Genomic DNA, 22030 nt, shown 5'->3' with positions numbered 1-22030 from the left:
AATGATGCCTGTACCTGTGTCAGAGTATTGGCTGCAGGCGTCGGGATGGCCCTCTGAGGTTAATTGCGTGCACTAGACTCCCACGTCTCTACGTACTTGGGTTATTTTCTGAGTGGCTTACTGTCGAAACTACATACCAAGGCTGTGATAAGAAACGAGTGTATATTGGCTAATGAAAACTATTCACTCTCTGTGGCCGACATCGAACCATCAAACCTCATTAGAAGGATACTGAACACTCTCCAACGGGATAAAGTCTTCCTTAATCGTCCGAGTACTCGCGAATCTCAGCAAGTGAGCCATTGTGCCTGTCTTGTCATTCGTTCCAGAGTCCCGACTACCACCAAAAGGCTGCTGGGCCACGACAGAGCCAGTGCACTTTGTATTAAGATAGAGCATCCCCGCAGCATGCTTCAAGACAGTCTGCGCCTGGCGACTGGCATAGGGGTCTTTGGCAAAGATACTTCCTGTAAGAGCATAGCGCGAGGTAGTGTCCACTGTCCTGAGTGTTTCCTCCCACTTATCATCAGGGAAGACATAGACGCCTAGGATGGGGCCGAAAAGTTCGCGAGACATGATATCATGGCGTGGGTTGCTGGTCTGGTATACTGTAGGATGGACGTAGAACCCTTCTTCTTTTGATGCCTTTCCACCGGTAATTAGCTCTAGCTCAGGATCGTTCTTTGCGTCTTCAATAACCTGGTTGAGTTTATCGAATGAGCGTTCATGGATGACTGGATTAATGAAGTTGCAATAGTCCTCCACAGGACCAACCTTTAACGCAGCAATTTCTTTCTGTAAATGGTCCTTGAATTCTGGCCAGGCAGACTCAGTAACATAGACCCGTGAGTTGGCCGAGCACTTCTGGCCCTGGTACTCAAACGCAGCGCGGATTGTGTTCAGTGCCGCGCTTCTGATATCTGCAGAAGAATGAACCACACCCCAGTTCTTCCCCCCAGTCTCACCAACCACGCGAGGATATGAGTTATACACACCCTGGCCAATGGCATTTCCGATCTTCTTTTGGATGCCCTTAAAAACGGCTGTTGAACCAATAAACGACAAGCCCCCAAACTCTGGTCTTTGCAGAACTGTGTCTGTAACCCCCTCTGCATCCCCAGGCACGAACTGAATCACGTCCTTGGGAAGTCCAGCCTCGAGCAATATCTGATGAAGCAACCAGCTCGCATGCAGTGCCGAATCCGACGGCTTCCAAACAACCACGTTGCCTAACAGTGCTGCCGGCCCAACAAGCGTTGCGCCCAGCGCGGTGAAGTTGAACGGTGCAATCGCGTACACAAAGCCCTCAAGCGGCCGATACTCGAGTTTATTCCAGTTTCCGGCGGGCTGTTCTCTCGGCTGCTGGGAATACAACGACCACGCTTCCTGGATGTAGTACCGGAAGAAATCCGCCGTCTCGGCCGGTGCATCAATCTCCGCCTGCCAGATATTCTTCCCTTGGCCGAGCATTGTCGCGGCTACGAGCTCAGAGCGGTATTTGCCTGTAATCAGTTCACAGGCGCGCAGGAAAATCGCGGCGCGGTCTTCAAAGGGCGTGGCTTCCCAGGCAGGTTTGGCTGCGAGAGCGGCGTCGATGGCGGCGTTGACTTGGTCGGGTGTTGCAGAGGCGTACTCCGCGACTTTCTCCGAGTGTTTAGAAGGGTTGAGCTGCGTGCGTGATTCCTTTGGTTGCAATGTTGCGCCGTTGACGGTGAGAGGAATCTGGACGGGAAATGTGCGCTTCATGAATTCGATTGTCTTGGTGAGTTGGGTGCGCTCGGACGAGTTCTTAGCGTAGGTAAGCTGCGTAGTTGAGCGTTAACATCATGTCTGTATTATGAGATTTGGCATTTCTTACCATTTTCTCGTTTTCGAACTTGGGAGGGTGCCAGAGTGTAAGGCCCCTGCGGTGGATGGCGCTCATGGTGCGTTGCACTTGTTTTCCTAGATTTGGCCGCATCATGCTTGACATTTTGACATATTCTAACAATACTGGTACTTCCTGGCCCATGGGGGAACAGCGTCTATTTATCAATTGCTCGATGGAGGACAGGGCTCGGAGCGCCACCCCGACAGCACTGAACACTCCGCCGACACTGACCGACATTGATATGATGTGGAGGAGACCAGAGGGTCATAATTCGTACACTTTGGAGGTGCCCGTCTTGGCTGACAAGGATCCTCTCTTGCTATACCGGCTTTTCAGAAGATTGCTCCCTTTTCGGTGGCATGGTACATATTTGGATTGCATCGGTATTTAAACAAGTGGACATTCAATGAAGTGCGTGACCGACTAGTTAACTATGCTGGTACAGAAAACACATTGTCAACAATACTGATAGCGCAATAGACTACTTCATTGTCGCAATGTTTATCCACATAGGCCCTAACCCTTCACCAATGGCTCGCGCACTGCCGAAACATACTACAGGTAAACAAGTTAGAGAGCCCTAGAGATACAGAAAGAAAGAAAGACAGACTATACATACCGGGATTATCTGCGCATTGTCTATATCCCAAACCCCGCTCTTCGCGTAGACATCCTCTTTGATAAGCCCACGGATTTCTTCTAACGTTTCACCAGTGTATATGATCATACTTCCGCGAAAGGGCACCTCTTTCGCCTGTTCGGGATGCGAGTCTAGCATGGCACCTGGGTATTTATTAAGTATTTCAGCTCAACATTTGTATATAGAGGAGTGAAGGCTAACGAACCGCCTGCCAACATTCTCCCTGACTGGACCAGGGCCGGGATCCCGTCATAATGGCCTCTGTTTATATCAGTCATTGGAATTCTAGTAGTGTACTGGCTACCCACTGTCTAACCTTCTTCCGTATGTCTAAGACGTTGGCTTTGTCGGGGAGGATGCAGAGCCATTCCTTCTTGGCGGCTGTTGCCACGGTGCGTTTGGTGGCTATGGCATTTTGAATACTAAATTTCAAGCAGCGCGGGAATCCGGCAGGCACACGGAAGAGCGACATATCGAATAAAGACGTGTTCGCTTTAGAATCGTTGTTGAAGTTGGCGTTAATATAGGCTTATCCCATCAACTGTCGCTGTCCTTAGTCAGCAGTCGGGGACTCGGGCGGGGGCTCCGACGCCGATTCCGACGGTGATAATGGATTATAAGCAGTCGAATAATTAAATAAGGCACTTGTGAAAAATTTCATACAGACAAGGCCTATTCCTGTGAGTAGCTACAAAAGTGCACTCTTGACCTTACACGTAAAGAAGCTTGGCTAACCTCATGTCCCTTCCATTCCGGCATTCGCACACTACGTGAATATCCCTCTTCGCTATGCTAGGCAGATGTGTATGTTCAACCACCAAGATAACTAACCTATGCATCATCCGCTGGCGCAGGCGGGTCATCTTGCAAATCCTCCTTAGTGAACTCATACAACCAACTGCCTATGTCACCATTCGCAAGATACTCCTCCCCAATGGTGCCCTCTTCGAAAAGCGAATATGGAGGCTGATATTGGTCCCAGTCAAGCGAAACCTGATTCACGCCGTCATCAGTACTGGGCACCCGGCCCTGCGCGACCACATTCTGGCTTCCATCAAAATAAACAAGGAGGAAGCGATTGGTCCGAAAAGCCTCCTCATCTGCAATCAGGATATACCCAACCGAAATGAACTGCAGCAGATTCCACGCAGCAGGGTTCGCCTGGATGAGCGACGCATTGGGATCCTGCCTCCACATCTGCTTCTTCAGCCGCTTGGCTCTGTCCAGGGATTCCTTGAACTGATCCTGAAATTCCTTTATTGCTTCCATGTCTGGCCAGCGTGGATACTTTCCCAAGCGGCCTGCAGCCTCCGGGAAAATGGCGAAGACACGTTTCCAGTCCGCGCCGAAGTTAAACATATTCTTGTTGTTGAGAATAGACCACCACGATTCCAGTTCGTATTGATCTAGCTCTTGCCACTCTTCCACTGATTCGTCATGCTTGGGGTCGTAGTGAGCGCGCAGTAGAAGCGGCTGCATACTACTACACCCCCAGATGCGCCACGCTATGCGGCGCAGCTCATCAGAACGCCAGGGCTGCAGGATATTTACAATCTCGTCTGGGGTTGGGATACGCGAAGGCTTTCTCGAATTATCAGCCGTGAAAAGGGTCGGGTCCCATTCTGGTTGGATCTTGTCGAGTTGCAGGAAATGTTTGACCAGTGTACTGCGTTGCTGCTCCGGGCTTTGTGGTGAAGAGTGGTCCCAGCATCTCTATGGCGGAGCAGTAACTTTAGTGAATATGTTCGCGACACTACGGGGATGGTCTTACAATAAGATACTGCTCGACGGGGAGCTGACCCCATTCCGGAACGAAATCGAAGTCATCCATGGAGGGCGCAGGTAGTTTACAAGACTACGAGCACCCAAAGTCCGGGGGATGGGACACGGATGTGGGCTGAGACTGAGGGGATACCGCCGCTGATCACTGATGCCGGTCTGTCACGGCCCAGGTCGGTGTCAACCGGAGTACTATTACCTAGTCAGAATTAGCCCAGACCTAGCCACGTGTTATACCAGTAGATATATTCAATTCAATTCAAGTCCATTAACCCGTTGTACAGTCCCACCCGAAATGTCCTTCTATGTTCTGGATAGACGGAACTTGTTTTCAAACCCTAGTTCCGAAGCCCTAGTTTGTCAGAAGTGGTTAGCTTATATTTCCGGCCTATCTCTGCCGTGAATGATATCACGCCCAACGTCAACTCAAAATAACCAGACCATACAATAACGGCCAAGAATACATTCCGCCTAGCAAATGCCGTCACCTCAATTCTCAGGCCAAGGTGTTCATAATCTTACAACCAACCGTCGAGATCGATCGACATCTCGACCCTCGACAGCACAGGACGGCTGAGCCTCAGGTACAGGATGCAGCAGTGGCTCGTGAGATGCGGAAGGTCCAAGACGTTGACAGATCTCGAGTTCGAAAGCACGGTGGTGTTTGGGTTGTTTGCATCGAATCCTTCCAGATGGACGGAACGAGCAGGCCGTTCAAACATCTGAGCGTTTCTCCTTCCGAATGATGCCACACTTCAATTGAGAGACCACGATCGAATCTCTTCGATTTTGGCTTCTTACTTCCCCAATGCGGCATTCGCCCATAATAGATCAAGTACTGAGCATCGCGCCATTATTGCCCGCGGCTAACAGATGGCTGAATAATTGCTGGCCACGTGTGGATGACATGTGTTGTGCAGCATGCCAAGGCAGCTGAGGTACCTGTGTATGCCACGTCAATATCACCTTGGCTCTTGGAACCTCTCAATCCCCCTCTCCCCAATCTTCTAAGCTTCTTATGACCCCTTTCGATTCATGGACCACTTTGCAATTAGCAGCCGCCACTTCCCCGTTTCTCTCTTCGTGGCCCCGGCCCCTCTTGAGTTTATCATCCGGTGCGTAGCCAGCTCACCGCCAAGCTGAGCCCATAATGCCCACCCTCGACCCGAACCTCTATACCGTCGCGTGGATCGCTCCACTTGAGATTGAAGTACAGGCTGCCAAACATATGCTGGATAAGGTGTATTCAGGAGGATTTCCTGTCGGCCCTGGCGACGACTACTTGTTCTATGCCGGTGAGATACATGGGCATAATATCGTGATCGCCACTTTTATTACCGGCCAGCGGTATGGCACAAGCTCTGCAGCGTCTCTCGTAATCCACGTCAAGAAGTTCTTTCCAAACCTATGGTTCGGGCTTCTCGTGGGTGTTGCTGCAGGTCTTCCAACCCTCTCGGGCTCACCTACGCGCGATATTTGATTAGGCGATGTCCTTATAGCTTATTCTCCCCCCGGCGGAGATCATCCCGCAATAATACCTTATGGGCTAGGGAAGCAGAAGGGAGGCAGCGGCCTTGAATTGCTGTGCAACGGGCATTCCCTCCGTCAAACAGAACGCATTGTGGGGTCCGCAATCGGTAAGATCAAGGCGGAAGGGCGAGAGGCACAAATGATATTGGGCTACTATAGGGATATACTAGAGACAGCCGCAAAGTTTCCAGACCCCGGGCAAGAAAACGATTTTCTTTACTTAGCCACCGACAATCTACCAATTACACGACAACGGCGACCGGACGCTGAACGCACGCGGGTTTGGTACGGATCAATCGGCTCCGGCGACCGGCTGCTGAAAAGTAGCCGAGATCGAGATGAATTGCGGGACAGATATAACATGATTGGCCTAGAAATGGAGGCCGCTGGCATCATGAACGAGATCCCGGTGGGAAATATTCGAGGGGTTTGCGATTATGGCGACGAACGGAAGAATAAAGACTGGCAGCCTTATATAGTGGTGATGGCAGCGGCGTTTGCGAAAGCAGTATTGGCGGAAATAATACCCAAGTCTGCCGCGCCATCCGCAGGTGTCAAAACAGGTAAGTTATTGCAGCTTTATCTTTAACTATACTTGATTATGACTTGGCTTACTTGTCCAAGGCTTTACAGATAAAGATAATTCCTGCCTGCGCGACTTACTGGTCGCTGATCCAGAAACAGTGCGACGACGCATCGAGGCCACGAAGGGCGGTTTACTAGATGACTCATTTCGATGGGTCTTAAGTAACACTGAATTCCAGAAATGGCATAGCAACTCTTAAACCTAGTTACTTTGGATTAAGGGAGACCCAGGCAGGGGCAAGACCATGCTTATAATTGGGATAATCAAAGAACTGTTACAGCAAGTTCAGTCGGAGCCATCACAATCAATTGCCTACTTCCTGTGCCAAGCAACTAATCCCAAACTGAATAATGCCACTAGTATCCTCCGGAGCTTGGTCTACATGCTGATCCGACAACAGCCACATTTAATTTCATATTTACAAGAAAGATATGACACCGACCCAAAGCTGTTTGAAAGTAGGGGTGCATTCTACAGCCTGTCTGTAATCTTTGAAAAAATGATCCAAAATTCAACCAAAGCCATAATATTTCTGCTGATCGATGCGCTTGATGAGTGTGAGTTGGATCTACCCGAGTTACTCCAGTTTATTACTGCGACGAAGTCAACTTCATCCGTTCAGGTGAAGTGGGTTGTCTCAAGTTGTAATCGAGACGATATCGAGCAAGCACTAGAGTTTGACGATAGGAAAGATAAGCTTAGCCTGGAGCTTAATGCGCATTATATCTCTAATGCTGTTGCGGCATATATTAATTATAGAGCCTCTCAGTTGACAGTACTCTAATATAATAAAGCTCTCTTGGAACAGGTCAAGGAAAGACTGCTTCAAAGGTCAGACGGTACGTTTCTATGGGTGGCCTTGGTGGTCCAAGAAATGCAGAAATGCTGGTGTTCGGCAGCAATGGTTGAGCTGTTGGAGAGAACCCCCCGAGGCTTAATCCTACTCTATGATCGAATGCTTCAATAAATACAAGTTTTCGAAGGCCTAGATCGCGAATTATGTATATTAGTCCTCTTAATTATGATACTTGGATACCAGCCGCTTCATCTGCACGAATTATGTCTTGTGACTGGCTTGCACAAGCAGCAATATGGCTTGGACGATTTGAAGGATATTATGGGCATGTGCGGATCATTTCTTATAATTCGGGACGACTATGTGTACCTGATATATCAGTCTGCCAAAGACTACCTTGGTCATGCTAAGGTGTCTACTGTAATTTTTCCATCCGGGCCCTCGGCAATACACCACCAAATAACCCGCGAGTCTCTGCAGAACCTCAAAGCTAAATTACGACGCGATATTTACAAACTTGACAATCTAGGAGCTCTAATCTCTGAGATAGCGACCCTTCGGCCATATCCTGACCCGCTGTTCGACCTGCGATACAGTTGTACATATTGGTTGGACTATTTTCTAAATTTAGTACCTCCGGAAAGGCCTGATGCATTGGATAACCAAGTATCAGATTTCTTCGAGCGACATCTCCTCCACTGGCTCGAGAGCCTTAGCCTTATTAGTGAGCTAGGGCACGGGATCTTAAGTCTTAAAAAACTTTTAGCTTGTTAGAGCCAGCATCAGGCTATCTTTAGAGAAGCCGAAAGATTTGCACGTGCCAATGCTATAATAATATAAGAAGTATCTTTACAAGTATATAGTACCGCTATTGTCTTCTGTCCTTAAAAAAGCTTAAGCAGAAGACTTTATTGGAATCAGCGGTTCAACTTCATAAAACAGGTATATGTGATGCAGGAGTCCTGGGATCCATGTATACAAGTCCTGGAGGGCTATCAGGACTCAGTTACTGCAGTAGCCTTCTCACCTGACGGGCAGACAATCGCGTCCGCTTCCTGTGATAAGACAATCCGGCTCTGGGACGCAGCCTCTGGCGCTAAGAAGCAGGTCCTAGGGGGCCATCAGGACTCAGTTACTACAGTAACCTTCTCACCTGACGGGCAGACGGTCGTGTCTGCTTCCCGTGATAAGATAATCTGGCTCTGGGACGCAGCCTCTGGTGCCAAGAAGCAGGTCCTGGAGGGCCATCAGGACTCAGTTACTGCAGTAGCCTTCTCACCTGACGGGCAGATAATTGCATCCGCTTCCCATGATAAGACAATCCGGCTCTGGGACACAGCCTCTGGCGCTGAGAAGCAGGTCCTGGAGGGCCATCAGGACTCAGTTACTGCAGTAGCCTTCTTACCTGACGGGCAGACGGTCGTGTTTGCTTCCCATAACAAGATAATCCGGCTCAGGGATACAGCCTCTGGCGCCAAGAAGCAGGTCCTGGAGGGCTATCAGCTCAGGGTCACTGCAGTAGCCTTCTCACCTGACAGGCAGATAATTGCGTCCGCTTCCTATGATAAGATAATCCGGCTCTGGGACACGGCCTCTGGCGCTAAGAAGCAGGTCCTGGAGGGCCATCAGGACTCAGTTACTGCAGTAGCCTTCTCACCCGACGGGCAGACGGTCGCGTCCGCTTCCCATGATGAGACCTCTTCCCGTGATAGGACAATCCGGCTCTGGGACGCGGCCTCTGGCGCTGAGAAGCAGGTCCTGGAGGGCCGTCGGGACTGGGTCGCTGCGCTAGCCTTCTCACCTGACAGGCAGAAGACAATCCAGCTCTGGGACGCGGCCTCTGGTACTAAGAAACAGACCCTGGGGGGGCATCAGGGCTGGGTTAATGCAGTAGCCTTCTCACCTGACAGGCAGACAATCGCGTCTGTTTCCCGTGATAAGATAATCCGGCTCTGGGATGCAGCCTCTGGTACTGAGAAGCAGGTCCTAGAGGGCCATTGGCTTACAGTCACTGCAGTAGCCTTCTCACCTGACGGACAGACGGTCGCGTCTGCTTCCCGTGATAACACAATCCGGCTCTAGGACGCGGTCTCTGGCGCCGGGAAGGATAAACGTTATCTTGACATAGTCGTAACTACTATGTTATTCTTAAATAATAGATGCCTCAACACTGACCGCGGTGAGTTTTCTTTAAATCATGGAACTTTCAACTCCTCTACCAAGCAGCCACGGACAGAGACTGAAATATCCGTACATAAGAAGTGGGTGACTCACAACAGGCAGTATTTGATCTGGCTTCTACCAGACTATCGGGCGACATGTGTGGCTATCAGTGGTAATAGTGTGGCTCTTGGCCATAGAATAGGCAGCTTGACATTTTTATTATTGAACTAATAAGTCTCATTCTGTTTCATATACTATTCCTCGAGTTATTTTGGACTATCTTCTAACTGTCTCTATCTTCTAATCTCTCTATAAAACGGGGGCATGGGGGCTACGGTTTCTATATAATTTATGATTTCGCCACCCTAGAACTCCAGAATATTCCATATCACCCGTACCAATCAACTCTGTCCCGTGGCAGGCAATTACTGGTCCCAGACTTTCATGGCAAGCATCATCTGGATGCCAAGCCTAGTTCGCAGATCCAGACCCCACAGGGTAATTCATAATTGACCCACAGACCATTAGATCGAGTATTTTAATAATGATCAATAACAACTTCGTGGTCTCCACAGCGAACTAGGGTACTGCTAATAGTCAAGTTACTTATTAGATTTCATCCACTATCTTCCGTGCATATTAAATTGCTAAGGAGCGTCTGTAGGCATGAGAGTCAAAATATATCTATCCAGGAAGGCAGTGTTTACGCGAATCTCCTCAGCGTGACGTAGAAATACCAAATTTTCAGATACAGTTACAGGTTCAAGACAAAGCTTTCATTTCACGTACGTACCTAATTTTCCAGGCACTAGCTAAATCCGGCTTAGTATCATTCCAGGTTAGGGTTTGGAAATCATTGTGTCAATGTCGAGGGTAGAAGGACATTTCGGGTGCGTCTGTATTCATATCATCAACTCTTCGAAGAACATATCAGTCCAGCCGTCATACTGGCCAGAACACGGAGTAGCAAGAGTACCAGACAGTGGTCGACAGGCAATATCTATACGCAATATTACTTATATTCAAGTACTTTTCGACTATATTTATAAGAATACTGTTGTGTTGAAGGGAATCGCCTTTAATGATTATCTTATTAGTCATTACAGTAAAATGCACAGTGACTTAGTCCGTCAGAGTCTAATAATATCTATCTGGGTTGCTCTCTTCTTTAATAGTATTGTTGGTCTCTAATTCGATATTTATTCTAATATAGCTGCCAGCGAAGCCCTGCCTAGATACCTAAGGCTTGTCCGCCTGTTAATTAGGTCAGAGAAGATTATCATTTCGTATGATGTAGGTACTGTATATCGCTCGTTGGTTGTAACTTGAACTAATTTTACCTAGCAATAGAAGATCACGGAGATCGGACTATACTAATCCTCGGGGTGCACTCTATCTTGGCAGCTAGAAGAAGTTCCCTCACAATGACAAACGAGCAATTCATATCAAACATCTTGCTATAGGTACTCAAAAATATCCACCGAAGTATCTGAACTTTGTTGAACGAAAATCTATGGTAGAATGTTCGACACGTGAGCATAGTAGAGAAGAGACTTTCTATATCTGGCAGATAACCAAGTATTATCGCAACTACTTCTGCCGGTAGATCCCGTGGATATGATAGTCTCTTCATACGGCTTGGCTATCAGAGAATAATGATTTATGATCGAATAATTCCCCGAGTCGCTAGGCGGCAAATATAGATGTCTAGTGAAATGAGTCCCGGAAAAGAGGAGGTGGTTGTGAGAGAATGCGGATATTGTCAGCTAATGGACCCACCGCAGCTAGCGCAGTGACTATAGCGACTACACCAAGCCTACCTGATCATATTAGTGGATATGGTGCTGCAAAACAGGGCTATAATCGTTCCATACTGGGTGATTGCAAGCAAATAAGCGAATGATAATACAGATAAGAGCAAGCTAAGTACACATTTAATATATTATAGAAAACAATAATAGAACAAACTTATAAATGCAGGCGCGTGCTCTTCGGCTACCATGCCGAGGCGGCTCGAATTACCCTAGTTATTAGTTCTAAAGCATGGACCCGCAATCTTATTTTGACCTCTGACCCCCATCCTGACCAGGAAAATCGTAAGGTACCGTTTCTATAGCGGGCCCGACCGTCTCTGGACCCCACATGCTGACAACCCAGTATGCAGGGAGACATTCGCTAACACACGTACCTACGCCAGCTGTTTTACCCTTGCGGAAATCCTGTCCTTATGTTCTCATACACAGACCCAGAAAAAGACAGCTGATTTGGAGTTTGGTCTAGAACTGGGATACCGCCCAAGATACTATTCAATTCAATTCAATTCAATTCAAGTTCATTAACCCGTTGTAGCTCGATGGGTGTTCTGACTACGAAAGAAATATTGACCTCTGCTTAGGCTTCAGATAAAAAAATCTCGGAAATAAGATAAAAAAGCTGCATAAAGTACTTTTTGGAAAAAGAAAGGCAGATAAAAACATCCAAACAGTTGTCAAGCACGCCCTATCACAGACAGGCTGGTCACATCGCCGGAATCAAGTAATCCTGCATTGCCAGCACCAACTATTCGTCCCCAGTGTTGTGGATTTTGTTTGGCAACGTGCGCTCGAGCTTCTCAGGCACAGCCTTCTGCACGCCCTTGGGCACGATCGAATCGTCCCCATCATTGAGGGCGTGTGTCTGGCGGCCAGTCCCGGAACCGGTGTCGTGTATCTTGATGGGAGTATTAGTGTTTATGAAAAGTATCAATAGAGCAAGTATCAATAGAGCTTAGCATAGATACCTTGTTGGGCAATGACTCTTCAACCCTCCGAGGAACTTTCTCTTGCGCACTCTGTGGGACTTTAGAGCCACCCACAGCGTGGGAGTATCCCTGGTCGTGTTCGCGCTGCATGGTTAAAGGATATGGTCTTGATAGTTTTATTGCAGCGAGTAACATTATTCATTCAGGGTTTGAGTGGTGAGACTATATATCTTCCGCGGGGGTTGTTAATAATGAAAGTCGTCATCATGCCTTCAATATGCTTTAAGTAAGGAATCGAGCCTGGAGGATGTTGATTGGTTCATCTTGTATTGCTGATCGTGAGATTACATGACATGGTAATACGATATCTAGATAATAGGCATTCAATAGGCCAGTGCACTCGGTAATAGATTGCTCTACGTCGCCATCGCGTCATGGTGAGATGTATGTTCTTGATTCAGAGGTCCACTGGCCGCCGGCGGCAACTTGGTGCGTAGCACGACCGGCGCCTAGACAAGCCTTTGATTCATTCAATAGGGCATGATTGTTAGAGAAATTCAGCGAGGGAGGAGAACAGGGCGGTCTCGTTATGTATCGCTCGTCTTTTAAGCCATTGTAGGACGTATTGGCTTGTTGGCCTAGAGTGCAAATTATTGTCAGAAGATATAATATTCAGCCCACTAGCTTTAAATTCTAGCTTCTATATTTACGCGATCTCAAGCTCCATTCTTATATAGCCGGCTGTCCTTCTCCCTAGATTCCGGTTCAGGTCTTCGGTTAGGGTACTGAACGATTGAATTGACGGGGTGGCCGTAATGGTGATATCTCAATTATAGAAAAGTAGAAACGACTGGATACCGAATAGTTGAATTAGTTCCTATCGACTAATGATCTCTGAAAACGATGGTGTGGTGTAGAGTTAAGGAAAACTAGCTACAGTATGTAAAGGTAAAATCCTATGGTCATGTGACCCATTCCCATCGTCCCTTCCTACAGTACCGACTTTATCGAGAGACCCAACAGATAAAAAAAGAGTCAGAGGGGGCAGGCCCTTATGAGCAGCGGGTGACGTCATACTCCTGGATGGCAAACTGAGGGAATCGAGAGCAATTAGAGCTCCAAATTCATTCAATTCAAGTTCATTAACCCGTTGTAGCTAGATAGGTGTTCTGGCTATGCGGGTGCTTCGTCGGTCGAAGCGAACTCGAAGCCATCAACGCCGTTTTAATACAGTAGCTATCCCATATAAATAAAAACAATAATGATTGAAGCCGTTCACACAACTGGCTCTCCATCCTCATACTAACGTCGACTCGTTCTCGCCACTCCGTTCCTGCTTAGTTCCTTCCTGCTTCGGCATCGTGGCCCCCGGTTGACTCGGTAGCCGGTGGCCTGTTCAGGGCCTCCTGATCCTCGTCTTCAGCACCTAGTTCCGTTGCTCTTCGGCTTCTAGTTCCCTCAGCGAGCCTGGCCCCTGGTATGGGCCCTGGCTGGCGTAGTTCCTGGTTTTGGTGGTGAAGCGGACCACCGTGGGCCCGGTTTGCACCAGGCGGTAATATCCCACGTAGATAGGCCGCTTGGTCCCTGTTCCCCCCCGTGGCCAAACTGCCCCTGGTTTCCGGGGCCTCCGGGGGATCTGGATCCATATTCACCTCCCTAAACTGCCCCAGTAAACCCGTTTTCAGCATGAATTTAGCCACATACCTAACTGCCTTAGGATCCGAGACCAACTGGTCATAGCTGGCATTCGTGCTGATATCTGTACGTGCGGCGATTTTGGTCATCACCTCCGCCCGCTCCGCCTGCCACTTCTCACACGTTAAAAGAACGTGCTGCGGAGTCTGCCTGGCCTGGCTCCAGCACGTACACCAACCATCAGGGTGCTGTTTTACCTTAAAAAGGTAATGGTTCAGCGCGGAGCGTTCCGAGCGGAGCTGCATGATCACTGAGGTATAGGGCTTCGGGAGACCCTTATACAGCTGCAGTGCGGCCTTCCCAGGGTGCTTAACCAAGCGCCTGGTAGGTCTTGCTTCCTTCGTAACCGCCCACTGTTTCTTCCACCGTTCATTGATCCTCTGGCGGACCCCCCGCTTGGCTGCGGAGGCGAGCCGGATCAGGGTTTCCCCGGGCTCCTGCCCCGCACTGAAAACCTTATTCTGACCTCGATTCAGGCCCTGCAGTGCGGCTAACTTTGCCTCACGATCCGCCTCCTCGTTTCCTTGCAAACCAACATGCGCGGGCACCCATTGAATCATTAGATTGGTCCCTAGCTTCTTTAGGTCCCGGGCATGTTAGTATATCGACCGGAGGAGATAATGGCCTGAGGCCGTTGCGGATTACCGACGGCCCGGATTCCTGCTTGGGAATCGGAAAATACTGTGACAGCTACCGGTTTCGGGGATCCCGGTGCGCGCGCGGTCTCTAGGGTGGTTCCTAGGGCCGTGTTGATCCCGGCCAGCTCCGCTGCATACACGCTGGCCTGGGCTTCCGATCCCAGATGTCTCTGCAGATATTGGCCTGCTCGGGGGCTCACTGCTGAGCCACCGACTAGGCCTTGATACCCGCTTCCGTCTGTATACCATATCGCGTGTCCTGGGCTCACCGGGGTGTCCCTGCACGCGGTGTCATGGCTCTTCAGCGCCTCTTCAGGATCCTTTGTGATTGACACCGGGATGGCCTCCTCCCATGGCTTTAGGATATAGGCCTCCCGTGTCTCCCATTCTTCATTCTTTCCTAGCTTCAGGATCGCGTTCCGGCTCTGTGCGAAGGCCTCTAGGGGGTGAGACCCCCTAGGCACTTTTCACCCGGGCTTCGGCTCTTGTCGTTCGGGCGAGCCCACGCAGGCCCGGTGCGAATCCTAATGACTGTTTCCTCCACCGTTCGCTGGATCTGCAGCTTCATGGGTAACAGGAATAGCTCAATGTCCAGGGCCGCAGCGGCCATGGATTTGATCGCTCCGGATATCATGATCGCCGCGCGTTTCTGGATCCTTTCCAGCTGGTTGACCAGTTGTTTTTGCTTTGTTGGTTCTATATTAGCAGGTGTATACCACGCGGTGACCCCCCAAAGGAGCTGCGGGACTACTACTGCCTGGTAGATCGTCCGCATCCCCGTCAGGGAGGTCCCCCAGGTTGACCCGCAGATGCTTTTTAGGGCCTCCAAGGACCCGTTGGCTTTGGCCATGAGCTTCTCCAGGTGGAGATCAAAGCTCAGCGCCTTATCAAGCCAGATTCCTAGATATTTGGCGTGTTTCGTAGGCTTGATGGTGACCCCCGTGGGGTATCTGACTGCTGATTCCTCGCTGCCCCGGGTAGACATCGGGGGCTTCCAGATATCTTCCGGCTCCTCGTCGGTCTCGTAGTCGGATTCCGGCGGCGCGTCGGGGTTGGCGAAGTGGATTAGTTCGAACTTTTCGGGGGCAAATTTTGATGCATGGCCTCTGGCCCACTTATCTGCCTTACCTAGCATCTCCTCCAGGGCCTTGACATTTGTAGCGTAGCTTTCCGATTCCGCTATCGCGCAGGTGTCGTCGACCCAGCCGTATGGCGTGACGGTCACCATTCCCAGGGTCCTTCGGCAGTTCTGGATCAGCAGCGTGTTGTATATCAGAAAGAGAATCGGTGAGATCGGTGACCCCTGTGGGATCCCTGTTGGCGTTCTAAACAGCTCCGACAGGATCCCCGTCATCGAGAGCCGCGTGGCCCTGTTTGACAGGAAGGATTCTATCCATGGAACCAGTTGCTGCATGCGTAAGAGCTGCAGGTCATACAGCAAGCGCAGGCGCGCCACGTTGTCATACGCCCCACTGATGTCCATTAGCAGCATCGTGACCTTCTTGCTCCGGCCCCAGGCCTCCCGGATGTCATGAATGACCCTCTGGATCGCGTGGTCCACAGAGATCATCTTTCTGCCTCCCATGTGCGTTTTAGGGAGCAGGCTATGGCTTTCCAGGGCCCAGGAGAGCCGGGAAGCAATAATAGCTTCCAGTATCTTCCCTAGCGTGTTCAGTAGAGCCACGGGACGATAGCTCTTAGGTTGTCTGAAGTCCCTGTTACCACCCTTCCGCAGAACTACCGTGGTGGATCGTTGGAAGTGTTCTGCGTTGTGTCCAGCCTTAACTGATGCCTCGAAAACGCCCCGAAGAATCGGGACGAAGCCGGGAATCGGCAGCAAGGCGTGCCAGACCCTGTTTGGGATGCCGTCCGGACCTGGGGCCTTGTCGGCAGGCGCTCGTCGAATCGCTTCGGTGACCTCGCGGTCGGTGATGGCCGGGAAATCGATCGGTTCGGTGGTTCGGCGTCCGATATCTGACAGGTCAGCTTTCGGAGGCTTCGGGAACAGCGCCTCCCGAAGCAGATCCGCCTTTTCGTCAAAGGTCTGGGCATCCGGGGCCCCGGCCCGCTTCAGCGCGGGGATAACCCCGTTCTGGGCCTCCTTCCGGGCCCATTTACTGAGTTGGTGCAGGCCTCTGGGCCCCTGTTCCGTGGCCTCGCGTACGCGTTGCCGGTGTTGCGTTCGTAGCGTTTTATTAATAGTTCTCCCCTTCATGTTCCGCACCTGGCAGTACTCCTGCCAGGCCTCCTCCGTGTGGGTGGCCGAGTAGACCCTCCGGGCTCGCCGGGCTGCTTTGATAGCTGCCTGGCACTCTGGCGTGAAGCTCGGGTTGGCCCGCGCGCTCGGTCTCGCCCACGGGGTCGAGTCGCTGATCCACTGCTTCACGATCTCGATCAGCGTCTCCACGGCCATGTCGATCTCCGCTCCGCTGGGGACCGCCTCCGGGGAGCCTCCTGCCCGGCCCCAGCGCTCCCAATGACTCAGGACCGCTAGGTTAGGCTCGACAAAATTCCGGAGCGCTGCCCCGTCCATGGCCTTCCAGTTCCTCCTCTTTTGTGGTTCTCGTGTCGGTGTGTTTATGTCGATTAGCGTGCGGATCGGTAGGTGATCTGAATCTGCATGGACGTCCTCTGCCATCTCGCAAGCTACCAGCCTGGGATCCAGCTCCGCGCTTGCGATAACTAGGTCGATTGTCGTCTGGTGGCCTCCTGAATCCCTGGTAATCGTCCCCGGCTCCAGCCAGAGCTCGAAGCCCAGGGGTTCAGTGATATCCAGGAGGTCGTCCGCCCCCTCGTCTGTTCTTGCCTGGTCGCCCCCCCCCACACGGGGTGGTGGAGGTTGAAGTCGCCCAGCACCAGCTGGTCCCCGTCTCTTTCCATCAGCTCCTGCAGCCTGCCGGCTGTGTCGATTCGTCGTTCGTTATATATGTTGAAGATCCTCAGGGTCCTGCATTCCGCCTCCCCGGGGCGGTGATAGCGGAGCTGCAGTTCCTGAAGGTCTTTAGAGTGCGCAATATGGGTCCAGCAGCTTATGTCAAGCCGCTTGGATACAAACATACACACCCTAGCCCGGTTCTCGTGCCATTCCCGGCCTTGAGCCCCCGTTTCCCCTTCCAGCGGGTGGACGAGGTGGTGGGTGGCCTTGGCCGGGTGGTGAGTAGTGTCTTGCCATGGGTTCCGCCATGGTTCCTGAATCGCGATGACCTCTGCCTCTAGAACCCGGGGGTTCCGGAGGAAGTCGGCCATGACGCTGTCCTTCGATCGGTTCGTGTTGTATTGGAGGACCTGGAGGGGCTTATTGATCATTAGGAATGGTCAGTGCCCGGTTCCTGGTCGTAGGGATCCTAACTGGCCTGGATTCGACACCCTGGGGTGCCTTGTCCTGGCCGATCTTGGCTTGCTCTGCGGTTCTCTTCCTTGAACCATTCAGGTCCCGATCCGCTAGGATTGTCGATTGCGTGATCAGGGCTGAACTTTGTGAGCTTCCTACCGCCTCCGCCAGCTCGTCGTCCTCATCTTCGGGCCGTCGAGCGCTAGATTTAGACCTTAGGATTCGGTCTACCTTGCCCTGATCGTTCCCGCGCCTCGTGGACGTGGACGATCTAGCCTTCCTGGAGGCGCTCCCGGCTCCGTTTGGATATCGGAGGTGGCTGGGTCCTTGTAGATGACTACTGCCCTCTCCCGAAGCTCCTTTCTCGGCATGTTCATGGTGACTTCAGCGCTCGGGGGCGCTGTCAGTTGTAACATCGGTTGTGCGGCTTCCCCCTCTGCAGAGGCCTGGGCTGGGTTCGTTCCGCTACCCCCCCTAGACCCAGACGCCCTGCCTGGTAGGTCAATATCCATGTCGTCCGTCTGGATCGACTCCGTGGACCGGACGGCCCTTGCCCTCCTCTTGCTCGCGGGTTCCGGGTGTGGCTCGCCTCCCCGGCTCGGTTCCAGGTCTAGTTCCGGGGTTGATGGCCTCCGGGTTATCTGCTTGCCCCGGGTGCTAGAACGGACCTGTGGCTGCGGCCGCGTTCCAGTGCTAGATCGGGACCTGGACGCCGGCGCCGTACCACTGCTAGATTTGGACCCCGAGGCCGCTGCAGGGCCTGGTTCCGACGCCTGGGAGTCCGAGGCCGTCGAAGCCTTGGAGTTCGAAGCTCCAAATTCATTCCAGGTGTTTAATAATGTTTGATTCAATTCAATTCAATTCAACTCAAGTTCGTTAACCCGTAGTAGCTCGATGGGTGTTCTGGCTATGCGGTTCTTCGTCGATTGGAGAGGCCGATGGTTGATGCTGCAGCTTTGGACTGTACGTGTGTCTCTACGCCACTCGGAAACACACTGAATGAGCCTGCTGCAATGCAGTTCGAGTATCACACAAGAATCCCATCTTCAGACGAATATTAGATAATCAGTCGTGGTGCCGTTAGCACAAAACTATGGTGTCCTTGGCAATTCCCATGTTTCCTATACCACAAGGCCGGGAATTATGCGTACTCCTCTACTTAGGGAAAGGGGTTCAGCCTGATGCCCGGGACCAAACGAGCGGCTCGCCTTGGCTAAGGCGCATGGCCAAGGTAAAGCAGTAGTTCAAGAATCGGTCACACTTTCCATGGTGGAGGCTCGTGCAACGTAGCTATAACAACGTGTTTCCGTCTAAGCCTCTATCGAAGGTCAAAGAATAATAATGCATTGGGAATACAGGAGTCTTTATTCCAGGGCCCCCTGCTCCCTCATCTTCGCCATCGTCGCCAATGTCGGCCCCGGGAACGCCAGCACCACGAGGATACAACATGAAGACATCGTGGTCACAAGTGCACCATATGTTAACCGACACCCTCGCGCTGATCGAAATTCTCTCGGATCCGGCGAACCGCGCGCCGCTGGAGGCGGAGAGGGCGCTCGCGGAGGACTGGTATCATCGCCAGTCTCCCCATGAGCCTCCCGATTCATGTGCAGCCCACCGTGCCCGACACCGCGCAGCCCCCTTTCGTGCCGTGGAACAGGCGTTGGGAGCCAGTCCAACAACAACCCCTGCTGCCGTGGCGTGATGATGGCCTCAGCCAGTTTCCCTTCACCGCGACCTGCGTGTTGCTGTCGTTGTTGCGCGACGATCGCGCTGGTGATGGCACCGGCCCAGCGACATCCAGTTCCAGCCGCTATCAACGGTGTTCCGGGCGGACTGCACCGAGTATGGCCTGGTCGTCCTGGACATCTCCGACCTCGACAGCGGTGTCAAGTACAGCATTGTTGCGTTTCCCGTGGACTACATGGCGGAGGTTCCGTCTCGCGAGAAGTCCTTCAGCTGGGATCCCGTCGAAGACCCCCAGCCGGAAACGGAACCAGATATTATACTTGTGAGCCCGCGGCCTCGCGTGCCGTTATCAATTGCTCGGTGGGCAGGGAAGTATTACAGCTGGTCGGGCCTGGAAGACCACCTCAGCATCCTCCGACTGGAGGAGAGGCCGCTGGTTGATGCGGCAGCCTTGGATTGTACGTACAGTCTGTTCATGCCAGTGGGACGCGGATAATTCTGCAGGTGCTGACGGGAGAAGCATAGATTGGCCACAGGAGCTGGAGGATCCGGCTCGAGGATCTTCAAAAGGTGCTCTCTCGCGCATTTCTCCGACAGACTTCAAACCTTCAAAGGCCAGGTCTACCCCCCCCCGATCCCCTTCTGATATGGTAGGCTACACGATAGTAGACGAACCGCCGCGAGACGTGTCCATGAGCCACGCAAAAGATGATGGATCGACCACAAGAGTCTCGAGCATGACCATATCAGATGAACCGCCACGAACTGTCCCAGTGGACATGGATCGCACTATTGATAATCTACTGGTTCTCACCCAGGAGCCCGTCTCCCCTCCCCTCGATAACCAAGTACTCGCTCACCTTCAAACGCTGGTCCCTTTCCGCGAGAAGCTGCGGCAGCGACTCGAAGAGGGGCCCGACAGGCTCGGCCTCTTACAATACTTTTTCATGAGGATCCGTCAACCCACTGCTGGGATTGCGCCCATACAGCAATCCAGCTCGGTCGAGATGGTCGGCGGGCTGACCGACTTCCTGCGCGAAACCGTGCCAGGGACTGATACTGCCACGTGGGAGAAACGAGTCAAGCAGGTAGAGAAGGATTGGGCTTCAGCTTTCACGAGGCCAAGCTCACCCAGCACCCCGTCATCAACTGATTTTGCGACAGGGCAGGAACGGGCTAACGAGTCGTTCAGGCGTTTGGCCGAAGCTTCAACTGGGATAAGCACACCCAGCACCCCGCCAGAGAGGGATCTTCTCACTGGGGAGGAACCGGTCGTGCAGGTAGAGGGAACGCTGCATCGGCGTCCGCGTCATGGCTGAGAGCTGGGCCCACACCCTGCTGGACCAGTTATTGTGATTTTGCTACTGATCATGAAAGTACACTCGCTGCAAGACATACCGTATGTTGCAGGTAGGTAAGGTAGCTTTTTATTTGCGCGGGGTATACTTCATGCCCGCAATCTCGAGTTGGAAGAGAAGAATTCCGGGCTCAACCACCTTACCTTTCTTACCTTGAGATCCACCGCCCAGCATATTCCCAACGTACAGCCCGGCCCGAAATGTCCTTGTATGTCATGGACAGACGGAGCCTGTTTCTACTTCCGAAGCCCTAGCGCGTCAGAAGCGGTTAGCCTGCTGTATATTTCCGGCCCGTGCCGTCAGTGTCCGTATTGTCGTGCGTATTACCAAAACAACCAACCACTCGATGACGGCCAAGAAGACACCCTATTCCTCCCCTCGGACAATGGATAATTCCCCGCTTGGGACCGACATTGGGTCTCTTCATTCTTCTAACTGGCAGCGCTCCTTCACGTTCCTCTCTTTATAGCCCCGCCAAGCTGAGCCCACAATGCCCACTCTCGATCCCAACCTTTACACCGTCGCATGGATCGCCCCACTTGAGATAGAGGTACAAGCTGCCTTCAGAGGGGTTTCCGGTCAGTCCCGGTGACGACTATGTGTTTCACGCGGGCGAGATACACGGGCATAATATCGTAGTTGCCACGTTTGCTGCTGGCCAACCATACGGCACAAGTTCTGCAACATCGCTTGCAGCTCATGTGAGGAAGTCTTTCCCGAACCTGTGGTTTGGATTCCTAGTGGGCGTCGCTGCAGGCCTGCCGAATCTCGCGTGCTCCCCGCCGCGCGATATTCGACTTGGTGATGTTGTTGTAGCCCTTTCCGAGGGCGATTACCCAGCCATATTACCGTATGGTTTGGGCAAACAGAAGGGTGCAAGTGGCTTTGAGTTACGACGCTATGGGCATTCGCTGCCTCAAACCACTCGTGTCGTATGTTCGGCGATAGGTAAGATCAAGGCAAAAGAACAAGGTACGGAAGCAGTTACAAGATACTACAACGACGCGGCGAGGAAAGACACAAGGTTCTCTGACCCCGGTCAGGAGAACGACATTCTTTACCCATCTCGTGGTGATACGTCAGTTCCTCGACTACGCCGACCGGATACTAAACGAACACGCGTGGACTTGGTCAAATCCACGTCGATTCCGGCCGCACACACCGGCCACGGACCTGTCGAGGCTGGCCAGACCCCCAGGCGGCCGCGGGACCCCG

General features: G+C 51.9%; 9 protein-coding genes across 9 annotated transcripts, besides 2 other annotated features; 5 read left to right on the top strand and 4 right to left on the bottom strand.

The window, feature by feature from the left end:
• Nucleotides 1–210: 210 nt before the first annotated feature.
• Nucleotides 211–1972, bottom strand: APUU_60949S (uncharacterized protein; the record flags this gene model as incomplete). Its single annotated transcript, XM_041694237.1, has 2 exons — nt 211–1803; nt 1859–1972. The coding sequence occupies 2 exons, from the start codon at nt 1970–1972 to the stop codon at nt 211–213; spliced, it is 1707 nt and encodes a 568-aa protein (XP_041560087.1).
• Nucleotides 1973–2386: 414 nt separating this feature from the next.
• Nucleotides 2387–2982, bottom strand: APUU_60948S (YciI family protein; the record flags this gene model as incomplete). Its single annotated transcript, XM_041694236.1, has 4 exons — nt 2387–2425; nt 2490–2653; nt 2716–2771; nt 2819–2982. The coding sequence occupies 4 exons, from the start codon at nt 2980–2982 to the stop codon at nt 2387–2389; spliced, it is 423 nt and encodes a 140-aa protein (XP_041560086.1).
• A 359-nt stretch (nt 2983–3341) lies between these two features.
• Nucleotides 3342–4341, bottom strand: APUU_60947S (uncharacterized protein; the record flags this gene model as incomplete). The annotated part of the gene is made up of 2 exons (XM_041694234.1): nt 3342–4223; nt 4282–4341. The coding sequence occupies 2 exons, from the start codon at nt 4339–4341 to the stop codon at nt 3342–3344; spliced, it is 942 nt and encodes a 313-aa protein (XP_041560085.1).
• Nucleotides 4342–5439: 1098 nt separating this feature from the next.
• Nucleotides 5440–5769, top strand: APUU_60946A (uncharacterized protein; the record flags this gene model as incomplete). Its single annotated transcript, XM_041694233.1, has 1 exon — nt 5440–5769. The coding sequence occupies one exon, from the start codon at nt 5440–5442 to the stop codon at nt 5767–5769; it is 330 nt and encodes a 109-aa protein (XP_041560084.1).
• A 189-nt stretch (nt 5770–5958) lies between these two features.
• Nucleotides 5959–6604, top strand: APUU_60945A (uncharacterized protein; the record flags this gene model as incomplete). The annotated part of the gene is made up of 2 exons (XM_041694232.1): nt 5959–6382; nt 6444–6604. 2 exons carry the CDS (start codon nt 5959–5961, stop codon nt 6602–6604), a joined length of 585 nt encoding a protein of 194 aa, XP_041560083.1.
• Nucleotides 6605–8152: 1548 nt separating this feature from the next.
• APUU_60944A (WD40 repeat domain-containing protein) lies at nt 8153–9283 on the top strand (the record flags this gene model as incomplete). The annotated part of the gene is made up of 1 exon (XM_041694231.1): nt 8153–9283. One exon carries the CDS (start codon nt 8153–8155, stop codon nt 9281–9283), a length of 1131 nt encoding a protein of 376 aa, XP_041560082.1.
• A 2640-nt stretch (nt 9284–11923) lies between these two features.
• On the bottom strand, nt 11924–12254 carry APUU_60943S (uncharacterized protein; the record flags this gene model as incomplete). The annotated part of the gene is made up of 2 exons (XM_041694230.1): nt 11924–12073; nt 12144–12254. The coding sequence occupies 2 exons, from the start codon at nt 12252–12254 to the stop codon at nt 11924–11926; spliced, it is 261 nt and encodes an 86-aa protein (XP_041560081.1).
• A 5847-nt stretch (nt 12255–18101) lies between these two features.
• Nucleotides 18102–18614, top strand: APUU_60942A (uncharacterized protein; the record flags this gene model as incomplete). Its single annotated transcript, XM_041694229.1, has 1 exon — nt 18102–18614. The coding sequence occupies one exon, from the start codon at nt 18102–18104 to the stop codon at nt 18612–18614; it is 513 nt and encodes a 170-aa protein (XP_041560080.1).
• Nucleotides 18615–19215: 601 nt separating this feature from the next.
• On the top strand, nt 19216–20776 carry APUU_60941A (uncharacterized protein; the record flags this gene model as incomplete). Its single annotated transcript, XM_041694228.1, has 3 exons — nt 19216–19469; nt 19563–19915; nt 19983–20776. 3 exons carry the CDS (start codon nt 19216–19218, stop codon nt 20774–20776), a joined length of 1401 nt encoding a protein of 466 aa, XP_041560079.1.
• A 529-nt stretch (nt 20777–21305) lies between these two features.
• Nucleotides 21306–21393: a sequence feature (Protein overlapping with rRNA (APUU_60940A, BCS27892.1) was converted to a misc_feature.).
• A 61-nt stretch (nt 21394–21454) lies between these two features.
• Nucleotides 21455–22030: part of a sequence feature (Protein overlapping with rRNA (APUU_60940A, BCS27892.1) was converted to a misc_feature.) that runs on past the window's edge.

This window comes from Aspergillus puulaauensis, chromosome 6 (assembly GCF_016861865.1).
Source record: "Aspergillus puulaauensis MK2 DNA, chromosome 6, nearly complete sequence".
In the NCBI taxonomy this organism is placed as follows: Eukaryota; Fungi; Ascomycota; class Eurotiomycetes; order Eurotiales; family Aspergillaceae; genus Aspergillus; species Aspergillus puulaauensis.
The sequence above is the reverse complement of the archived record's forward strand: the minus strand, read 5'-3'. Positions and strand labels throughout refer to the sequence as shown.